Genomic DNA, 19,922 nt, shown 5'->3' on the forward strand with positions numbered 1-19,922 from the left:
CCTGGCCTGTCAGATGTCGGCCTGCAGTGCTTGCAGCACCCACATTATCTCTGCTCTTTGTTCTTAATAAACTCAGTCCTTTCTGCAATACTCTGTGTCTGGAAATTCTTTTCCAACCTGAGTTTGGACTGCCACAACAGGTATTTGGTGACAAAGGCCACTCATTCATTTCTGAGTGAGGCCACTCACTCACTCGTTTTGCTGTAACACTAGCAAAAGAGATTTTTCTTTCCCTGAAGCTTCAGCCTTTGATCTTCATGTAATCTATTCCCTCTTCTCAAAAAGTCCTTCCTCCATTGTCTGCCAGTCAATCTCCAATTTATCCTCCACTATGTAGTTCAAATCTTACTCTCTTCATGGTGAGACCAGAGGACAAGACGTATCTTTGGCTGTTGATGTCAGACCACACCACACACCTTCCCAGGCCTCTCCTGGATACTCTCAGAGTCCCCTCTGCCCCCAGTCCCCAGTGCAGGAAAGTCTGAGTTGGGTACTGTATTGGATATCTTTGTGCAACAGGAGTTAAGCATTTTGGGACATGGAGATTAACAGCTAGAATGAAAGGGGTGGGTCAGAGGCTAATGGTATTCACTATATATAGTTTTCAAAACTATTCTGTAAATATATATGGTGGTGGTTTAGTTACTAAGTCATGTCTGATTCTTGCAACTCCATGGACTGTATCCTGCCAGGATCATCTGTCCATGGGATTTCCCAGGCAGGAATGCTGGAATGGGTTGCCATTTCCTTCTCCAGGGGATCTTCCTAACCCAGGGATTGAACCTGGGTCTCCTGCTTGGCAGGCAAATTCTTTACCAACTGAGCCACGAGGGAAGTCCCATGAATACATATAAACATATAAAATTTAGTAGATGCCCTTCTTTTCTCTCCTTCCCTTCATCAACCACTGGGAATGAGCTTCTCCTGTTCCCCAAAAAAGACAGTCTTCATGGATGACCTTGTCACCACCAGAATTTAGCAATTTACTACTCCTTCCTTTAACTTTCATTGTACCTTGACGTTTCTCTGTTACAACGTCTATTACATGAGAACATAATTATTTTTGAATGTCAATCATCTCTACTAATCCTGAGCTTTCTTAGAAAAATTTTACTTATTTTTTTTTGGCTGGGTCTTTGCTGCTTTGCACGAGTTTTCTCTAGTTGTGGTGAGTGGGGGCTGCTGTCTAGTTACAGTACACGGGCTTCTCACTGAAGCGGCTTCTCGTATGGCAGAGCAAGGGCTCTAGCTCGCGTGGACTCAGTAGTTGCAGTTTGTAGGCTTGAGGGCTTAAGTTCCCCATGGCATGTGGAATCTTCCCGGACCTGGGCTTGAATGCATGTACTCTACATTGCCAGGTGGATTCTCAACCACTGGACCACAAGGGAAGTCCTGTTGCTTTTTATTTCTTTCTGTTGCTTTCAAAGACTTGTTAGCAACAACATCTAAAACTTAAAACTGTGAGGTCCTAACCCCAGGATAATTCATTAAATCTGTGTTAAATTTTTTGGCTTTTTTTTTTTTTTTTTTTTGTGACACTGCCCCACTTGCAGCTTGCAGGAATCTTAGTTCCCTGATTAGGGACTGAACCTAGGCCACAGCAGTGAAAGTGCCAAGTCCTAACCACTGGACCACCAAGGAACTCCCACTCCTGTATTTTTAAGTGATTCCATCCAATGACCTCTATAACCTTGCAGAACTAGCACTGACTGAGGTTGTATCAGGTTGCATCCTCCCAAGCAATATTTTGATTCAAAACAAAATATTATATATATATATATATATGACATTATGAACCTACAATAGGACACTTTGTAAGAACAAGAAATATAAGGAAACTTCCTTTCAGAGGAATTATTATATTTTAAATTATTTATTTGTTTACATTTTTTACTACGCTGGGTCTGTGGACATTGAACAATAGACTGGTTCCAATTTAGGAAAGGAGTTTGTCAAGACTGTATATTGTCACCATGCTTATTTAACTTTTATGCAGAGTACATCATGTGAAATGCCAAGCTGGGTGAAGCATAAGCTGGAATCAAGATTGATGGGAGAAATATCAATAACCTCAGATATGTAGATGATACCACCCTTATGGCAGAAAGTGAAGGGAACTGAAGAGTCGCTCGATGAAAGTAAAAGATGAGAGTGAAAAAGCTGGCTTAAAACTCAACGTTCAAAAAACGAAGATCATGGCATCCAGTCCCATCACTCCATGGAAAATAGATGGAGAAACAATGGAAACAGTGACAGATTTTATTTTATTGTGCTCCAAAATCACTGCAGATGGTGACTGTAGATATGAAATTAAAAGACACTTGCTCCTTGGGAAAAAAGTTATGACCAAGCTAGAGAGCATATTAAAAAGCAGAGAAATTACTTTGCTGACAAAGGTCCATCTAGTCAAAGCTATGGTTTTTCCAGTAGTCATGTGTGGATGTGCGAGTTGGACTATAAAGAAAGCTCCAAGGAATTGATGCTTTCGAACTGCAGTGTTGGAGAAGACCCTTGAGAGTGCCTTGGACTGCAAGGAGATCCAACCAGTCCATCCTAAAGGAAGTCAGTCCTGAATATTCATTGGAAGGACTGATGCTGAAGCTCCAAAACTTTTTCTATCTGATGGGAAGAGCTGACTCATTGGAAAAGACCCTGATGCTGGGAAAGATTGAAGGCAGGAGGAGAAGGGGATGACAGAAAATGAGATGGTTGAATGGCATCTTCAACTTGATGGACATGAATTTGAGCAAACTCCGAGGTTGGTGATGGACAGGGAGGCCTGGTGTGCTGCAGTCCATGGGGTCGCAGAGTTGGACAGGACTGAGCAATTGAACTGAGCTGGGTCTTTGCTGCTTCTTGCATGCTTTCTCTAATTGCAGCAAGCGGGGAATACTCTCTTGGTGCAGAGCACGGGAGCACAGTCTCTAGGCATGCAGGCTTCGGCAGCTGTGGCTCAAGGGCACTAGAGCGCAAGATCAGCAAGGGCTTAGTTGCTCTGTGGCATGTGGGATCTGCCCAGACCAGGAACTGAACCGGTGTCCCCTGCCTTGCAAGGCAGATTCTTAACCATTGGAAGACCAGGGAAGCCCCCCTGAGGAATTAATCTGAGAAGAAAAATATTACCTTATATTCAGGTACTTGTTCAGTTGCTAAGTCATGTCCAACTCTTTGCGACCCCATTGGCTGCAGTGCACCAGGCTTTCCTATCCTTCACTATCTCCCCGAGTTTGCTCAAACTCATGTACATTGAAAAAGTCATGTCATCCAGCCATCTCATCCTCTATTGTCCCCTTCTCCTCTTGCCCTCAATCTTTCCCAGCATTGGGGTCATTTTCAATGAGTCAGCTCTTCCTATCTGGTGGCCAAAGTATTGGAGTTTCAGCTTCAGCATCAGTCCTTCCAATGAATATTTAGGATTGATTTCCTTTAGGATGGACTGGTTGGATCTCCTTGCTGTCCAAGGGACTCTCAAGAGTCTCCTCCAACATCACAGTTCAAAAGCAGCAGTTCTTCAGTGCTCAGTCTTCTTTATGATCCAACTCTCACGTCCACACGACTATTGGAAAAACCATACCTTTGACTACACGGCCCTTTGTTTGCAAAGTATTGTCTCTGCTTTTGAACACGCTGTCTAGGTTTGTCATAGCTTTTCTTCCAAGGAGCAAACATCTTTTAATTTCATGGCTGCAGTCACTGCAGTGATTTTGGATCCTAAGAAAATAAAATCTGTCACTGTTTCCACTTTTTCCTCATCTATTTGCCATGAAGTGATGGGACAAGGTGTCATGATCTTAGTTTTTTGAATGCTGAGTTTCAAGCCAGCTTTTTCACTCTCCTCTTTCACCTTCATCAAGAGGCTCTTTAGTTAGGTATCTATTCATTTAATATTTAATGAGCACCGCTTGTGTGTAAGGCACTGTGCTAGGAACTGGAAATATAGTGAATTTAGAATCTCACAGGGAGGAATCATTAAGTGTATAATGCCACCACTAATTAATTATGATTATTTAAGTACTATGAAGGATAAGTTTAGTTAGCTACAAGATGAATAACTGGGGAACCTAAGTCTGTGGGGTTAAAAGTCTCCTATAATCATGCTGCTTATGTACAGTGCAGCAGTAATTCATGTGCCCAATTGGTCTGGGTTTAAATTTTAACTCAAATACTGAGTAGGTTATTTAACCTCTCTTTCCTTATTTATAAGGGGCTTCCCTGGTGGCTCAATGGTAAAGAATCTGCCTGCCAATGCAGGAAACAAAGATTCTATCCCTGGGTTGGGAAGATCCCCTGGAGAAGGAAACGGCAACCCACTTCAGTACCCTTGCCTGTGAAATCCCATGGACAGAAGATCCTGGTGGGCCATAGTTCATGGGGTGATTAAAGAATCAGACACAACTTAGCAACTAACAACAACAACAATAGTATCTACCTTTTGAAGTTATAGTGAGGATTAAATGAGTTTATACACTAAGAACAACATGACACACAGTACCTACCCAATAAATGTTATCTTTTGTTACCATTTCAGCTGAAACCTGAAAGACAAGCCAAGAGGAAAAAGGAAGGAAGAAATGCTAAGTAGAGAGCTACATTTGCAAATCCTAAATGAAATCAGTCCTGAATATTCATGGAAGGACTGATGCTGAAGTTCCAATACTTTGGCCACCTGATGCAAAGAACTGACTCATTGGGAAAGACCCTGATGCTGGGAAAGAGTGAAAGTGGCAGGAGGAGAAGAGGACGACAGAGGATGAGATGATTGGATGGCATCACCGACTTGATGGACACAGTTTGAGCAAGCCGGGATTTGGTGATGGGCTGGGAAGCCTGATGTGCTGCAGTCCATGGGGTTGCAAAGAGTCGGATACCACTCAGAGACTGAACTGACTGAACTGACATGTGTAAAAGCCCAGAGGCATAAAGTTGTCTGGCCTGTTCTAGAACTGAAAGGTCAATGGTTCTTGGCATAGAAAGCTAAGGGGAAAGAGATACCATGCGATATGAGATGAGGCTGAGAAGGTAGGCTGAGATCAGTAATGCAAGACCTTGTAGGCCAGGTTAAGGAGTCTGAACTTTATCCTTGGAGTCATAGGAAACTTGAAAGGTTTTACAAAAGGGTGCGACAATCTTAGATTTGCAACTTCAAAAGCATTCTCTGGCTACAGCATGGAGAACTAATTGGAAGCAGGCCAAAATAGATGAAAGGGAAACCAGTAAGGAGGCTGCTCTGGCAATTTAGATTAGAGGCTTGTCACTTAGACTAGGGTAGTGGCACAGAAGAGAGAAGGAAGCTGGACGACTGAAGAAAGAGAAGACAGAGCTGACAAGACTTAGTGCGTGCATATTAAGGTGAGGGGGCATGGAGGAAGAGGCAGTATATAGTAAATAAATAATTGAGGAATGAATGAATGAATTCCTGTGTGTGCCTGTCATATTGTTTTACCACATGAAACACCTTTTCTCTAGTCCGTCCTTCCAGGCAAAATTCTTTCCCATTTCCTCCACAAACCTGTCTCTGATTGATCTTAGCCCCTTCTTTCTGGGATATTCTAGAATTTTAGAGCTTAACAATTTTTTTTTTTTTGGTCACAACACACGGAATGCAGAACTTCTGTGATCAGGGATCAAATACATGCCCCCTGCATTGAAAGTACAGAGTCTTAACCACTGGACCACCAGGGAAGTGCTAGAGCTGAACATTCTTGAGAAAAACATTGAGGGCTGTTGAGAGGACTTAGGAATTGTCTGAAGATGGAAATCATGCATTAGTCAACTTTCTGCCCCACCCATCCCCATCTTACAGAAATACACTCATTTATAGAAATTTTCCTCTGATTACATGAGTGGTTCAAGCATAAACAACCTATGCAACTATAAACCTCTGTGACCCATAAAGCAATACACACTGTGGGAACATTCACAACTGTCTTCTTCTTGGGTCTTCAAAGAAGTCTTATAAAAATAGGTACCATTGTAGAGGAAATAAACTTACAACTAAAGTGACATGTCCAAGGTCACGCACTCACTAAAGGGAACGGCAGGGCTCAGATTTGAACCTAGACCCCTGGCCAAATGGGATGGACTTTCTACTACACTGCCAACCCTCCCATGGTAGGTGAATATTCATATGTACTCAGGGGGATTATTAACTCTTAGAAGCAACTGAATGCCACTGTTAGGGGAACCACTGACCAAAACAGCTCAGTCAATGGCCACTGTGGCCACTGACCTTCAACACCCCCTGAAAGGAGTTCAGGGTGGAGACCAGGAATGAGGCACTCTGTGCTGTGAGAAAAACTGGCAGAACAGACCTAGAGATAACCATTTTCAGAACATTTTATGAGCCCAAGTTCTTGCGTCTTCTATATCTAGAAAGGCACAGAGACTGTTAACAGTAACATCTGCTTTGGCCATTGAGGAGGGAAATGTTAATGCATTCAAAAGTCAAAACAGACTAACTGATTCATTCAAGGTAAAATTAGGTGACCGTTGTGGATTTCAGACACGTTCCTGTATTGCTGAGAACAGCTATGTCAGACTAGCTTAGAATGGCATTGCTGCTGCTGCTGCTGCTAAGTCACATCAGTCGTGTCCAACTCTGTGCGACCCCATAGACGGCAGCCCACCAGGCTCCCCCATCCCTGGGATTCTCCAGGAAAGAACACTGGAGTGGGTTGCCATTTCCTTCCCCAGTGCATAAAAGTGAAAAGTGAAAGTGAAGTTGCTCAGTCGTGTCCGACTCCTAGCGACCCCATGGACTGCAGCCTACCAGGCTCCTCCACCCATGGCATTTTCCAGGCAAGAGTACTGGAGTGGGGTGCCATCGCCTTCTTCCTAGAATGGCATTAGCCATTCTCAAATCAGTGTCCACTAGCAGCTGCAATCTTACAGTTTCAAGGTATCTGTCAGGCAAGTGTAATCTCTTCGGTTCTGTCTCGTCTCAACAAAAATTTGAAGCGACGGACATTTAAGCCCTCGGTGCGTCACAGCTCTTGGACAGACTGTGTTATAGCTCTCGGTTCTTGAACAGATGGTCAGTGTTACAGCTCCGTGTTACAGCTCAGTTTTATTTAGAAAATATCAGGAAAATACATCCTCGAGGCGTGAGGGAATGCTGACCCAAAGACTCGAAGAGAAGAGAGAGCCCCAGCCCTTTGGCTACTCTTTTTATATGTTTTTTTCCTCCCCCCAGGCCTTCCCTGTGTAAATTGGGCTAGCCAGGAGTGCTGTTTGTTCTACCTGAGGTCTTCACTCCAGTCCTCAGACCTTCCTTTAACCTTGCTTTGTTCTGTTTTTGCCAGCTTTTCCCTTCCTTATCTTTCAGCCACCCCCATTTTGGACTCCTGTTTCCTATTCTAACTACCTAACAGTATCCTCTTGTAACTATTAAATATTTTAGAGAATAAAATTGTTTTAGATCAGATATTAATCAAAAAGGGGAGACATAAGTAATGGCCAATAGCTTCTGTTATATATATGTTAATACTACATCAGGAGTTAAAACTTAGATAAAATTAGACAACTGGCAGGACTTCCCTGGTGGCATAGTGGATAGGAGTCCATCTGCCAATGCAGGGGACACGAGTTTGATCCCTGGTCCAGGAAGATTCCACATGCCTCAGAGCTACTGGGCCTGTGTGCCATAACTAGAGCCCACGCTCCACAAGAGAGGCCACTGTAATGTAAAGCCCATGAACCACAAAGAAGAGTGGCCCCTGCTTGCAGCAACTAGAGAGAGTACGCATGCAGCAACTAGAGAGAGTACGCATGCAGCAACAACATCCAGTGCAACCAAAAATAAATAAATAAAAATTAAAAAATAAACAACTGGCTATCTCGTTCCAAGTCTCCCTTGAAGTGCAAGTCCAGACTGAGTTTCAGGCTTATTCTCCTAAATTCCCAAGCGATTGAGATCTTAATCATACTAAACTCAGATCCAGGACTTAGAACTCAGAAATACTTCCAATTCAGTGTTTATTCTCCAAATTGAGGTAGGACTATGCAGCCATGAAATTAAAAGATGCTTACTCCTTGGAAGGAAAGTTATGACCAACCTAGAGAGCATATTGAAAAGCAGAGACATTACTTTGCCAACAAAGGTCCATCTAGTCAAGGCTATGGTTTTTCCAGTGGTCATGTATGGATGTGAGAGTTGGACTGTGAAGAAAGCTAAGCGCCGAAGAATTGATGCTTTTGAACTGTGGTGTTGGAGAAGACTCTTGAGAGTCCCTTGATCTGCAAGGAGATCCAACCAGTCCATTCTGAAGGAGATCAGCCCTGGGGTTTCTTTGGAAGGAATGATGCTAAAGCTGAAACTCCAGTACTTTGGCCACCTCATGCGAAGAGTTGACTCACTGGAAAAGACTGATGCTGGGAGGGATTGGGTGCAGGAGGAGAAGGGGACGACAGAGGATGAGATGCCTGGATGGCATCACCGACTCAATGGACCTGAGTCTGAGTGAACTCCAAGAGTTGGTGATGGACAGGGAGGCCTGGCGTGGTGCGATTCATGGAGTTGCAGTCGGACACCATTGAGACTGAACTGAACTGATGCCTCATTTTAGCAGGAAATGGCCAGAGCCATCATCACCCAGTTTCCTAAATTAAAACTCAGCAGGACTCCCTGGGGCTCCAGAATACAAATCCTTTCTGTGTCCCTTGTTTCTTGTTTGTAGGATATAAACTTCCTTCAGTCTCCTGGACCTTCCCTGAGCTTCAAAGGGCAAATTCACACAGTTGCTAATCAGGGAAGAGAGGCAATGTAAAAACCAGGGAGGAATAGTGGAATAGTGGTACAGCCTTGGGGCAAGGTCCTGGTTCCTCCTCAAGGAATATGCCTAATACCTCTGAGTTCTTCTGCAGAACTGGAGCCCCTAGCCAGGCAGAGGATAGTAATGCCAAGCTGAGCACAAGATTCCTTGAAGCACTGCCTTGTTAACTGCGCCATCAATAATCAGAGGAAAAGTCACACAACCTACAGCCCTCACCCCAAATTTTGCCTTCCTTTGCTTGGCCCAGCGATGACCATCCTGTTAGACCTCATGCTTAGCCACTGTCTGCTTCAACTGTTTACACGGTTCATTTCTGACAGGGTCCAACAGTCAGGTCCAACTGTTACTATTAGGATGAATGCTAATTTGAGGCACAGAATACCTTGATTTAGATCAGGTGGCAAGAGATTTCTACTAGGCAGGGCTATGCCCACTCTCAGCAGGAAGTAGTTACAGAACAGAGAATCCCGTGCCCCAGTTCCCAAAGAATATCTTGGGAATGAAGTCTCAGTAGGGGGTTGTTAGGGGAACCACTGACCTGATCAGGCAAGATAGTAACCACTTGCATGAGTTATCTTAAAACAGCAGGTCCTGGTAAGGAAGTGGAACTACAAGCTACTACCAACCAGAGGAATTCAGGTAAGGTGAAAGAGAGGAGATGCCAGTATGTATGATTTTGGCAAGGCAGCAGTGGGTGGTGGTGTAAAATGAGATCTTGATTCCTTGCCCAGGAATTGAACCTGAGTAGCCTGGATGAAAATCTGGAATCCTAGCCACCAAACCAGCAAGGGCTAGAGGTAGAGCTATTTTTCCCTGGAACTTTGCCCCTAATGAAAAAATTTATTTCTCAAGGAGGCAAAAACTAAACGCAGGTACAAAGTTTATTTTTAGAGATATAGCACAACCAAAAGTGGGAGAACACAGAGAGAAATAGTTTGTTAAGATAGAAGCAAGGCAGAGATGTGTATCAGGAAAGAAAGGTGTGGGGTGTCTCCCTGAATAAGGAGTGTAGTGAAGAGGTGGTTAAGTCATTTATATAGGTCAGTTCTTCCAGGTCTTTGTCTATCTTTAGCCAATTATCTGGTTTCTTTTTCCACATCTGACCTGCCTTAGGACCCTTCCCACTATGAGTGCGCAGGTTTTTTCCAAGATAGATTTCAGTCTAGGAGCCTATGGGATCACGTATTAGCATCACATATTATGGAGTGGAGCTCCCGCCTCCTTTTGACCCCCAAGGAGAGTTTCTACACATGTGAAATGTCTCCTTTGTCCCAAGAATGGGAGGTGTGTGATTACCTCTTATAGTCTTTTAATAGGGTTTAGTCCCACTCTGTCCCTGCCATAAAAATGGCTAATGTCTGGTTATTTACTCTCTTCCTTTTGCTGAGATTTCAAAATATAGACAGGAGTCCGGTCATAAATATGTAGTGTAGCCTGGAGAATCCCAGGGACGGGGGAGCCTGGTGGGCTGCCGTCTATGGGGTCGCACAGAGTCAGACACGACTGAAGCGACTTAGCAGCAGCAGCAGCAGAGCCCATTTGTCTTTTGCTTCAGGAAATGTATAGGCGGCTGGTGATGAATGGCGCTCATCCCAGGAAGCGTGAACAGGAGCCCAATTATAAATGTCTAGACTGAAGCCCATCCATTTCCTGCCTCACATATGTCCTACCAACCTCCCCAAATCCTTCTCACTGGAATCCATCTTGGCTGGGTGATGCATGTGCCACCAGAAAGAACCCTTAGAATAATTTGCCAGAGACAACCAGAAAACTAACTCCATCATCATAAAACCTGAGGCTGAGTCAAGTGGCAGAGCAGTTCTGGGTTCCCTTACCCTGCTGCTCTCTGTCCAGACGCCCCTACCTAATGAAGTCTCTTGCTTTGTCAGCATATGTATCTCCTCATACAATTCATTTCCGATTATTAGATGAAAAACCCACTCTCTGGCCCTAGCTGGGGTTCCCCCTTCCTGCAACATCACTTCTGGCAATCCCTCCCAGTTTCAGGGATTAATGAATGTAGTCAAACATGTTTATTGGGCAACGACTAATGCGGGAGACCCAGGTTCCATCCTTGGGTCAGGAAGATCCTCTGGTGAAGGAAACGGCAGCCCACTCCAGTACTCTTGCCTGGAAAATCGCATGGATGGAGGAGACTGGTAGGCTACAGTCCAAGGGATCGCAAAGAGTAGGACACGACTGAGCGACTTCACTTCAGGCGACAGGCATGACACCTAGCGGTGGCGGAACAGTACAACAGTAACTAAGGCAAGAAGGTGCTTGACCTCAGGCTGGTTCAGGCACCTGGTCAAAAGAAACAAACGTATAAACGTTGTGGTTAAATGCTATAAAGAAAATACACGGAGGGTAATGGCAGAAAATGCATGTCCTTCTGGTCAGAGACAGCCTCCCACAAAAGTGACTTTAAGGTTGAGACCCAAGCTTGGTCTTCAGGAGGCACTTAATGAAAGACATTATTCCCACAGACCTACTTTGAAAAACGCCCACAAAAGAGAACGGCGTAAGTGGTCCACGCAGGGGCCGCTCCCAGACCGCCAACCTTCGCGGCCAGACCTTGACTGGCACTAGAGGGCGCCGGGGGTCCTCCCAGGACCAAGGAGAAGCCGTGGCCAGAGGCCCTGCCTAACTGCCGTCTGGCACCTGCCGCGCCAAAGCCCTAAAGCCTGGCGCCACACGGACAGAAAACAAGGGCGGTGGTGCCAGGAAACCTGGAGGCCCTAGAGCTTCTCCAGGGGTCACCAGACCCTCAAAGACCGAGCTTCGCAGAACCACAACCCAACCAAGGGCAGATACTCCCTTGCTCCCTCTGGGATAGCCGGGTTCCGGCGTCTCTAAACCAGGAAGTGCTGGTGGCATCCAATCCTAGACCTCCTTCCGCTCTTAGCCTTCGCGTCCACGGCTCGCCGCGGGGGCGCACGAGGCCAGCGGTCTATGGTTACCAATGAGCTCTCAGGAAAGACGCATGCGTTGTCGAAGGAACGCAACGTACGGGAACTTTGACCTGAAGACGCCTTTCTCCTGTCTGCCCCTCCCTCGCTGTGAAGATGGCGCTCTCCAGAGTGTGTTGGGCTCGGGCTGCTTTGTGGGGTTCGGCGGTGCCCCCTGGACTATATGTCGCCCGAAGGCTGCAGTTTGTTCGCTCTGGCCTGACCTGGGGGGCCCCTCGGTGAGGGACTTGGAGAGAGAAAAACATTTTTGACGTTCAGGCCCTGCCAGTGTCTCAATATTGTTTGCATGCTGTCTTAATTCTCAGGGCTCTACGCCCTGGCCCCTGGATTTTTATTCTTCCGCTAAGAAGTCGCACCCGTATCCCTGCTAGAGACCTGGCTTCCTGACCCTCTCAGTTCTCAGCGTCGCGTGTTGCCTGAATTCTCCGCTGTCCTGAGCCGCCCTTTTGCGGCTCAAGATTTTACTGCTGCTTACCTGGATCTCACCTCTCTGGCTTTAGCCTGCTGCTCAAATTGTCCCTCAGGCCTGCTTTCTCCAGGCTCACCACTCCCCCGACATTCATTCTTGTCTGGCCTCTTATTTGCCTTATCTGTTTTTCTCAGTCTAATTGCTTATCTCTCCGTGATCTCAAGATCTTCCTTGGATTTCAGAACTTTCAGGTCTTAGCATACATTTTCTGAAGCCTGTGTTTTACGTTTACGGACCCGTGCGGAGAAGCGGGTTCCAGGGCTGGTTCCCAGAGAGTCTCTTTCATCTTCCTTGTAGGTCTTCAAAGCTTCATCTTTCTCCAAAGACAGATGTGAAGAGCTTGATCTCTTATGTGGTGACCAAGACAAAAGTGATTAATGGGAAATACCATCGTTTCTTGGGTCGTCATTTCCCCCGCTTCTATGTCCTGTATACAATCTTCATGAAAGGTAAAGACAAAACTAAAATGAAAATCCATTGGATCAGCTCTTGGGCAGTGTCAGAGAGAATAAATAAGATCATTTCCAGCTCTGCATGGGGGGTGTGAGCTGGTGTGTCTTGTGTTTCATAAATGCTTGAGCTGCTTCTTACAAGGTAGAGCTTCTTGAGGATGTTTCTAGAAGGGTAATACGAGAAACAACTTCTCACAACACCTAGGAGGAATATAGGTATTTTTGCACTTTGCTTAACCACACATCTGCCTATAGTAGAAATTCTTTGTCATACACAAGGCAGAGATCCATAGCTGCACAGACCTGCCCTGTGATTTATCAGTTCACCTGGCTTGTAAGAAAATATGGTTTAATATTTGTCACAGATCTCTCCTCGGTGGCATGTTGTGAAAAGAGCACTGTATGTACTTGGTTTCTGAATGTTTCAGTTAAAATCAGAGCTCTGCTAGTTACTAAGAGATGGTACAATGTCAAGCATCCACTCTGAAGCCAGACTGCCTGGGTTCAAATCCCAGCTTGTCACGCTAGCTGTGTGATTGGACTTGTTACCTAACCTCTCTGTTCTTTGGTTTTCTCATTTGTAAAATGAGGGTAGTAATAGAACCTACCCATCGACTGCATAGTTATGAAGATTAAATAAATTCTTACATGTAAGCTCCTTAGGACCTAATACATAGTAAGCACTCAGTAAGTGTAGCTATAACTATTAACTCTGTACTTCTATTGTAGTACCAATTATAGTTAACTTCACATTGTCAGCCCTGAATATTATCATAATTGCTACTAGCTTCATGGACTTGTAAAAGCTGTACAGTGGAGATAAGAGTGGCTGCTTTGTCTGCTCCCCAGTTTATACTAGAATCAAACAAAAAAAAAGTCTGAAAGCATTTTGGTTGTTTGTTTTTAAGCCTTATATTCTGGAAATTTTTAAACATACACAGAAGTAGAGTAATATAATGAACTTTCATATTCTCAACCTCACTTCCACAATTATTGACTCCTGGCCACCAGTCTTATTTCATTTATACATTGGCTTTCTCCTGTATTACTTTGAAGCTAACCTAGATATTATACCATTTCATTCATAAATAGGAAAGCATTTTTAAAAACTAAAGTCCTAGATCAGTGTAAGGATTATCTTGGAATGGAGAGAAAATGCAATCTTAGAAGTGTGTTGAATTCTAGTAATTATAAAAGTGTTCTAGAAAGGAAATAAGTTAATATCTGGTTGAGAAATACACAGGATAAATTAGGCAACACTTACTGAGATTAAAGGTCATTGAATTTTTATTTTAAAAAGGGAGTGAGTAATGAACCAGAAGAGGGAGACCATTCCCTGGTAGATCACAGAACACCAGCTTGGCAGGAAGAGAGGTGATACTCTGGGGGCAGAGGTTGGTATGAAGCAGAAGGGAAAAGGATAAGAAATGAAATATAGGTCAGCCTCACAAGAGTTTCAGGTGACCTAGTTTAAAGCTTTGATTTAGAGTAGTGTTAGGGAGGGAGGGACAAGTGTGTCTTGTAGATGAACGTGGAGCAAAAGTCTGTGGTAATCAAATTGGGATAACGTCACACTCTCTCCTCTCCTTTAATGAGGCAGGATTGCAGATGTTATGGGCAGATGCCAAAAAGGCTAGAAGAATAAAGACAAACATGTGGAAGCATAATATAAAGTTTCATCAACTTCCATACCGGGAGATGGAGCATTTGAGACAGGTATGCACCAGGGACAGATATCCAGAAGTTCATGGTGAGATAACTAAAGTTAACCCAGATCTCAAGTTTTTTCTTTCCTATTTTCTTCACTACTGACCAAGCTGTTGCCCCTTGCCAGAAGATCAGATCATTTGGCAGAATCAGTTCGTTTGTGACCACCGCGCTGCTGCGCCACCACCCCCCACCCCCACCCTCCAAACACAGGTCCATAGAGTTTTTGGCACACTTTCTGGATAAAAGTTGTAAACAGTAAAATCCAGTTTGTTTCTGAGCATACAAAAATCTGCACGGAAGGATCCAAAAGACAGCAGGAAGTAGTATTTGGTGATGACTTGTTGGTAGATTTGAAGCTGAGAATAATCTAGGACCCATTCTATAGATCAGGAAGAATTTACTGAGGGATTTGGTCTAATGTCAGGCCCTGTACTAGACAGTGTTTGGAATACAAAAGTGAACAGGCAGATCAGGGCTTCTGTCCTTAAGGAACTTACCAACCAGAGGCAGATAGAAATAACTTTGATCTTTATCTGGGCTAAAATAGAAGTTTACTGCATAGTGGGGTGGAGGGATTGTCCGTTGTATCAAACACTTGGGTTAAAACTGCATCTGTGTTTATTTCTGCTTAGTTTCGTCGAGACGTCACCAAGTGTCTTTTCCTAGGTATTCTTTCCATTCCACCCTTTGCCAACTACCTGGTCTTCTTGCTAATGTGAGTACAGAGTTCTGTCTCCCTAGCATGTTGAAGATATGTAGATTTTTTTAAAATTAGAAATTAAGAGCTGTCCATTTCAGAATCTAGGCAGAGGTTATCAAACTTCTGCTCCAGTTTTCTCATTAGGCTAAAGTTCATAAAAGCCACTTGGGTTACTGGAACGGCTGTAGGAGTAGGTGTCCTGGCCTCTTAGCTGTTCCTGTGTGATGTGAAATAAGATCTTTTCCATCATCCCTAGAGGCACAGCCCACTCCCTGAGAGGCATAGCAACTTAGAACATTTTTTTTTTTCCCTTCTGGAGAAAAATGCATTTCTTATGCTGATAATATCCATCTTTATTACTTTACCTTATATCCAAAGATGATACTTTTAAACTATGACCTTACATGCTGTGCTAGTTATCTATAGTTATTGCTATATAACAACCTCAAAGCTTAAAAGCTTGAAACAGTCAGCATTTTCATGATTTTATGGGGCAGGAATTTGGGCAGGGCTCAGGTGGGTAAATGATTTTTCTCCCGTGTGGTGTTGACAGAGGTCCCTCAATAACACCTAACTGGTGAATGGACTAGTCAGGACAGTCTAAGGTCACTCTTAGGCCTGGTGCTTTAGCAGAGATGGCTTTGGAAGACTGGGACTGTCAACTCAGGTGCCTACCTGTGGCCTCTGTAGTGTGGGTGGCTTCAGATAGTGGGACTTCTGACATGGCAGCTCAGGGCGCCAAGAATGACTGTTTCAGCAAATAAGAATCTGCACGACCTTTTATAACCTAGCCTTGAAAGTCACAAAGACTGACTTCTGCTCTATTCTCTTGGTTGATGCAGTCATTTGTATTTTAAAAGCCAGGGACATTAGACTTCACTTCTCAATGAGGAGAGTGCCAGGGAATTTGTGACCATGTTTTAAAACCCCCACATGTGTAGAGAAATGAATTAAAGAAATTCCATTTTGTATGCACATAGGGACAGTGAACAGTTTGCAGCGTCACAAACAGTGATGCCCTCCAGCTCTGAAGCTCTGTCCAAAATATGTTCTTCACATGCTTTGGCTCAAAAGGAGTCATTTGTCTGATTGCTGTGTGCAAGGCTCGTCTCTTACACTGTTTCCTTTTACATAAACCTCAGTAATATTGCTTGAAATCGGGCTTCAGTGTATCTTTAAACCTTGATCTGACTCTCATTCTCAGGAAAGAACAGTAAGGTAGGGAAAAAAGTGTTTCCATCTCTTCCTCCTAGCATTCATGTCTGCTAAATGCTCTTAGCTCACTTTGAAAGATGCTAGTTTCAGCAAGTGACTTTGTGATTCCTTTTCTTTTCAGGTACCTATTTCCTAGGCAACTGCTGATCCAACATTTCTGGACCCCAAAGCAACAAATTGATTTCTTAGATATCTATCATGCTCTCCGAAAGCAGTCCCACCCAGAAATCCTTTGTTATTTAGAAAAAGTTGTCCCTCTCATTTCTGATGCAGGACTCCAGTGGCATATGACAGAGTTGTGCACCAAGGTATTCCTCCAGTTAAGCCTTCCTGCAAACCAAGAATCTTGTTAGATGCAATGTGCACTAAAACTAGGTAAAAGGGCTAGTCAGGACCTTCCTAACATCTTCCCATCTCTTACTCTCCCAAGATGCAACGTGGTACCCATCCAGCAGTACATGATATCCTGGCTCTGAGAGAGTGTTTCGCTAACCATCCTCTGGGCATGGACCAGCTCCGTGCTTTGCAGATGGTGAGCACTTTGAGGCTTTCTCTCTTCCACGGCCTCACCTCGCTCTAGGTTTTACAGTAACACCGAGTTGACTTTCTCCCCCTATATTGTTGTGTCACAGAAAGCCTTGTGTCGAGCCATGCTTCTCACACCTTATCTGCCTTCTGTCTTATTGAGACACCGTTTAAAGACTCACACCACTGTAATTCACCAACTGGACAAGGCTTTGGCAAAGCTGGGGGTTGGCCAGCTGACCGCTCAGGAGGTGAAGTCGGTAAGTGCTTCATTGCAGTATCAACCGGCAGTCCTTGGTGGGCTCTCAGGGGCTGGGAGTTTCCAGGGAGCTCCTGTCTCTGGTTACATCGGAGTCCAGGCTCTTCATTTTCTCATTTCATTTCTACATCTTTTTTCTTGGCTGAACTTAACTCGTGGGAAGGAACTCCCCACAGTAATTTTGGTTGATGTGTCTTCTGGTCCTTCAAAAATCAAGAATGCTACATTTTAGATGTACTGATTTAGATTATATAGGCCTTTCCACTTCTCCTCTTGTCCATCAGAGTTCATATCGCTGTGGTGAAAGGTTTCTTGTAGGGTTGAGGTTTTAACTTATTTAGAGGGGATTTGGGATTCTTTGTGGGTTCACGCTTCCTTGGCATACTCGCCCTGTGATAGTTAAGGATTGTTTTCTCTTCTGAGTGCTATAGGCTTGTTATCTTCGTGGCCTGAATTCCACCCATATTGCTGAAGAGAGGTGTCGAACTTGGCTGGGAGAATGGCTACAGATTTCCTGTAGCCTGAAAGGTAAGACAAATCCCTACGGTTAATGCAACAAAAAGCCAAGTCATTTTTGAATTCTATTCTAAGGTAATTTGGGAGCTAATTATTAAATAGTGTGAGACCCTTATCTAACTTGTGTGTCTAATTGAAAGGGCGCAGTCACTTGCCTACAGGCAGCTAATGAAGTAGACTGTGCAAGACAGGGAGGACTGGGCACTGTGGGAGTCTGGGCATGAAGCAGGCTTTCTCAACCCTGGCGCTGTTAATGGCTTTGTTGTGGGGGGCTGTGCTGTGCACTCTAGGACAACATAGCAATATCCCTGGCCTCTGTCCACTAGATGCCAGTAGCATCCCCCGACCCAGTGCTGACAACTAAAAATGTCTCCCGACATTGCCACGTGACCTGGGGAGGGAGTACAGAACAGAATTGTTCCAGGACAGAAGTACTAGTCCAAAGGCATTCAAATTCAAAACACTCACCTAGCTAAATGAAAAGTATCCACGGATGGGTGTTAGGCCTGTGGGTCTCCTGTTTGGAACCCTTGCCTAGTTATTTTCTAAGCCTCTGAACGTCAGGGTAGGCCTCCTAATCTTGTGGCTGAGAAATGTCCCTTGAGGACCAGCTTCTCCCAGAAAAACCCTAAGGGTGACGGTGCTGTTAAGTGCCGTTACCATTAATGCATTTTCTGCTGCCATCACATGAGAATCAAGTAAATACAGATATACCTGAAAGCAAGCAAACTGCAGGGACTGGAACCAAGCAGTGGGGCTTCGAGGACAAGGGCCTCTTAGTACCTCCCTGCACTTGGCTTCCCGCCTCTGCTATCATGCTCTGCACTACAGGGTAGCTGGAAGGCGAACTGTTCCCTGGCCAAACCTTTAACGTTGATGGTGCTTTCAGAAACTGAGCTGTCCCTCTTGCTACACAACGTGGTCCTGCTTTCCATCAACTACGTCGGGTCAAGGCGCTGAGTGGACATGAAGTGGCTGGCGGCGTCCTGCAGTCACAGCCCAGCAGCGTGGGACCAAACAGCACCTGTCAGCGAAGTCTGCATGCACTGTTAGGTGTGGGAGACGGAGGAACCCGTGCCATGGGCTTCACGGCGTAGTGCCCACGTGGGAGCTGGAACTGAAAGAAGCCCTCCTAGTGGGGTGGCCCATGAGAGGTGCCATCCCAACTTCCTCAGAATTCACTGGAGCTGGCAATAGCCTCTCTACTGGTCTTAACTGTGGTGTTTTAAGTTCAGATCCTAGGAGGCTGAGCTTTTGCCCCAGGAGGGAATTCTCATTTGGCCTTGGACTTACTCGCTGCTCTAATCTTCACAGCTGTTTTTGTTCCAGACAGTTCCCGGCTGGTGAGGGGAGGAGCACTGCTTATACTGGAGCCTTTACATCCACTCATGTACTTGGGTGCCCCCTCAACACTTTGATATGACCAAAAATAGGGATTTGCTGCTTCTGTAGTTCCCCTCACTGGGACTGGAATAACCACTTCCTGTTTTTTTCAAATCCTTTGAGCACTTTTTTTTTTTTCTGTAAGTGAATAACTTACGGGAACATTCTAATGGAAAAGATAAAAGGAAATGCAAGTGCTTCTTGACTTTCTCCCCAAGTGTTTACAGCCTTCACTTCCCTTGTCTTAATTTCTGGGCTGCACTACAGCCCCTGTGGATCTTAAACTCTTTGCTACCTCCACTGTGTCGCAGCGATCCACCTGTAACTGACAGTGGCTGCCTTCTTTGGTCCATGATCAGTCCTGCTAAGGCACTCATCACTGCCCAGCCCGAGGTCTACACTGAGAGAGTAACTGGGTTCAGCTTTTCTCTGTGTATTTCAGTGACCTGTAGTAACTTATTGTAAATGCATGAAGCACCGTTTTTAAACTCAAGTAAAGACTGCCTGAAACCAGTTGCTGGAAATTACTTACACGTCCCCCAGTTACTAATGCTCTTTACAGGACTGATTGACATAACCTAATGGAGAGATAATTGGTTGGAATAGAACCTTCTAAAGGGATGGAAATAACAAAGAAACTGATATGAAGTTGATGCTCTTGCTGGATTTTTAGACAGTGAATAGGAATACACACACACACACACACATATAAAGTCATGGAATTGAAAAGTGGGCCCCAAGAGTAGGGACTGAGTCAGAAAAGCTCCAACAGGGCAGATCAAGACTTGCTTCAGCTGAAGAGGCGCCTAAGGGCACATGATGCAAGTGAAGCTCTTGATGCTCCATAGAATGTTCTGTTTTTCCACTGTAAAACATACCTATTGTTAACATTAATCCTTAACTGACCTAATTGGTTTTATATATAGTACTAGAGAAGCATCTTTTCTCTAACA

General features: G+C 44.6%; 1 protein-coding gene across 7 annotated transcripts; it reads left to right on the forward strand.

Moving 5' to 3' along the window:
- The first annotated feature begins 11,709 nt into the window (after positions 1-11,709).
- Positions 11,710-19,482, forward strand: LETMD1 (LETM1 domain containing 1). Of its 7 annotated transcripts, none has more exons than XM_055583602.1 (9): positions 11,710-11,958; positions 12,507-12,658; positions 14,262-14,377; positions 15,004-15,086; positions 16,408-16,594; positions 16,717-16,818; positions 16,919-17,071; positions 17,502-17,598; positions 18,476-19,482. In XM_055583602.1, exons 1-9 carry the CDS (start codon positions 11,837-11,839, stop codon positions 18,544-18,546), a joined length of 1,083 nt encoding a protein of 360 aa, XP_055439577.1. In that variant the 5' UTR covers positions 11,710-11,836; the 3' UTR covers positions 18,547-19,482. The 7 variants fall into 7 exon arrangements, with proteins under 7 accessions (XP_055439577.1, XP_055439589.1, XP_055439611.1 ...); XM_055583622.1 differs by having other exon boundaries at positions 11,736-11,851; positions 14,258-14,377; XM_055583609.1 differs by having other exon boundaries at positions 11,736-11,851.
- Positions 19,483-19,922: the final 440 nt, after the last annotated feature.

This window comes from Bubalus kerabau, chromosome 1, assembly GCF_029407905.1.
Source record: "Bubalus kerabau isolate K-KA32 ecotype Philippines breed swamp buffalo chromosome 1, PCC_UOA_SB_1v2, whole genome shotgun sequence".
Classification (NCBI taxonomy): Eukaryota; Metazoa; Chordata; class Mammalia; order Artiodactyla; family Bovidae; genus Bubalus; species Bubalus kerabau.

Coding starts and splice junctions, on each gene's coding strand:
- LETMD1 (XM_055583602.1), top strand. CDS start 11,837: ATGGCGCTCTCCAGAGTGTGTTGGGCTCGGGCTGCTTTGTGGGGTTCG. Junction 14,378..15,003: donor AGATGGAGCATTTGAGACAG/GTATGCACCAGG, acceptor ATTTCTGCTTAG/TTTCGTCGAGACGTCACCAA. Junction 16,595..16,716: donor TGACAGAGTTGTGCACCAAG/GTATTCCTCCAG, acceptor TACTCTCCCAAG/ATGCAACGTGGTACCCATCC.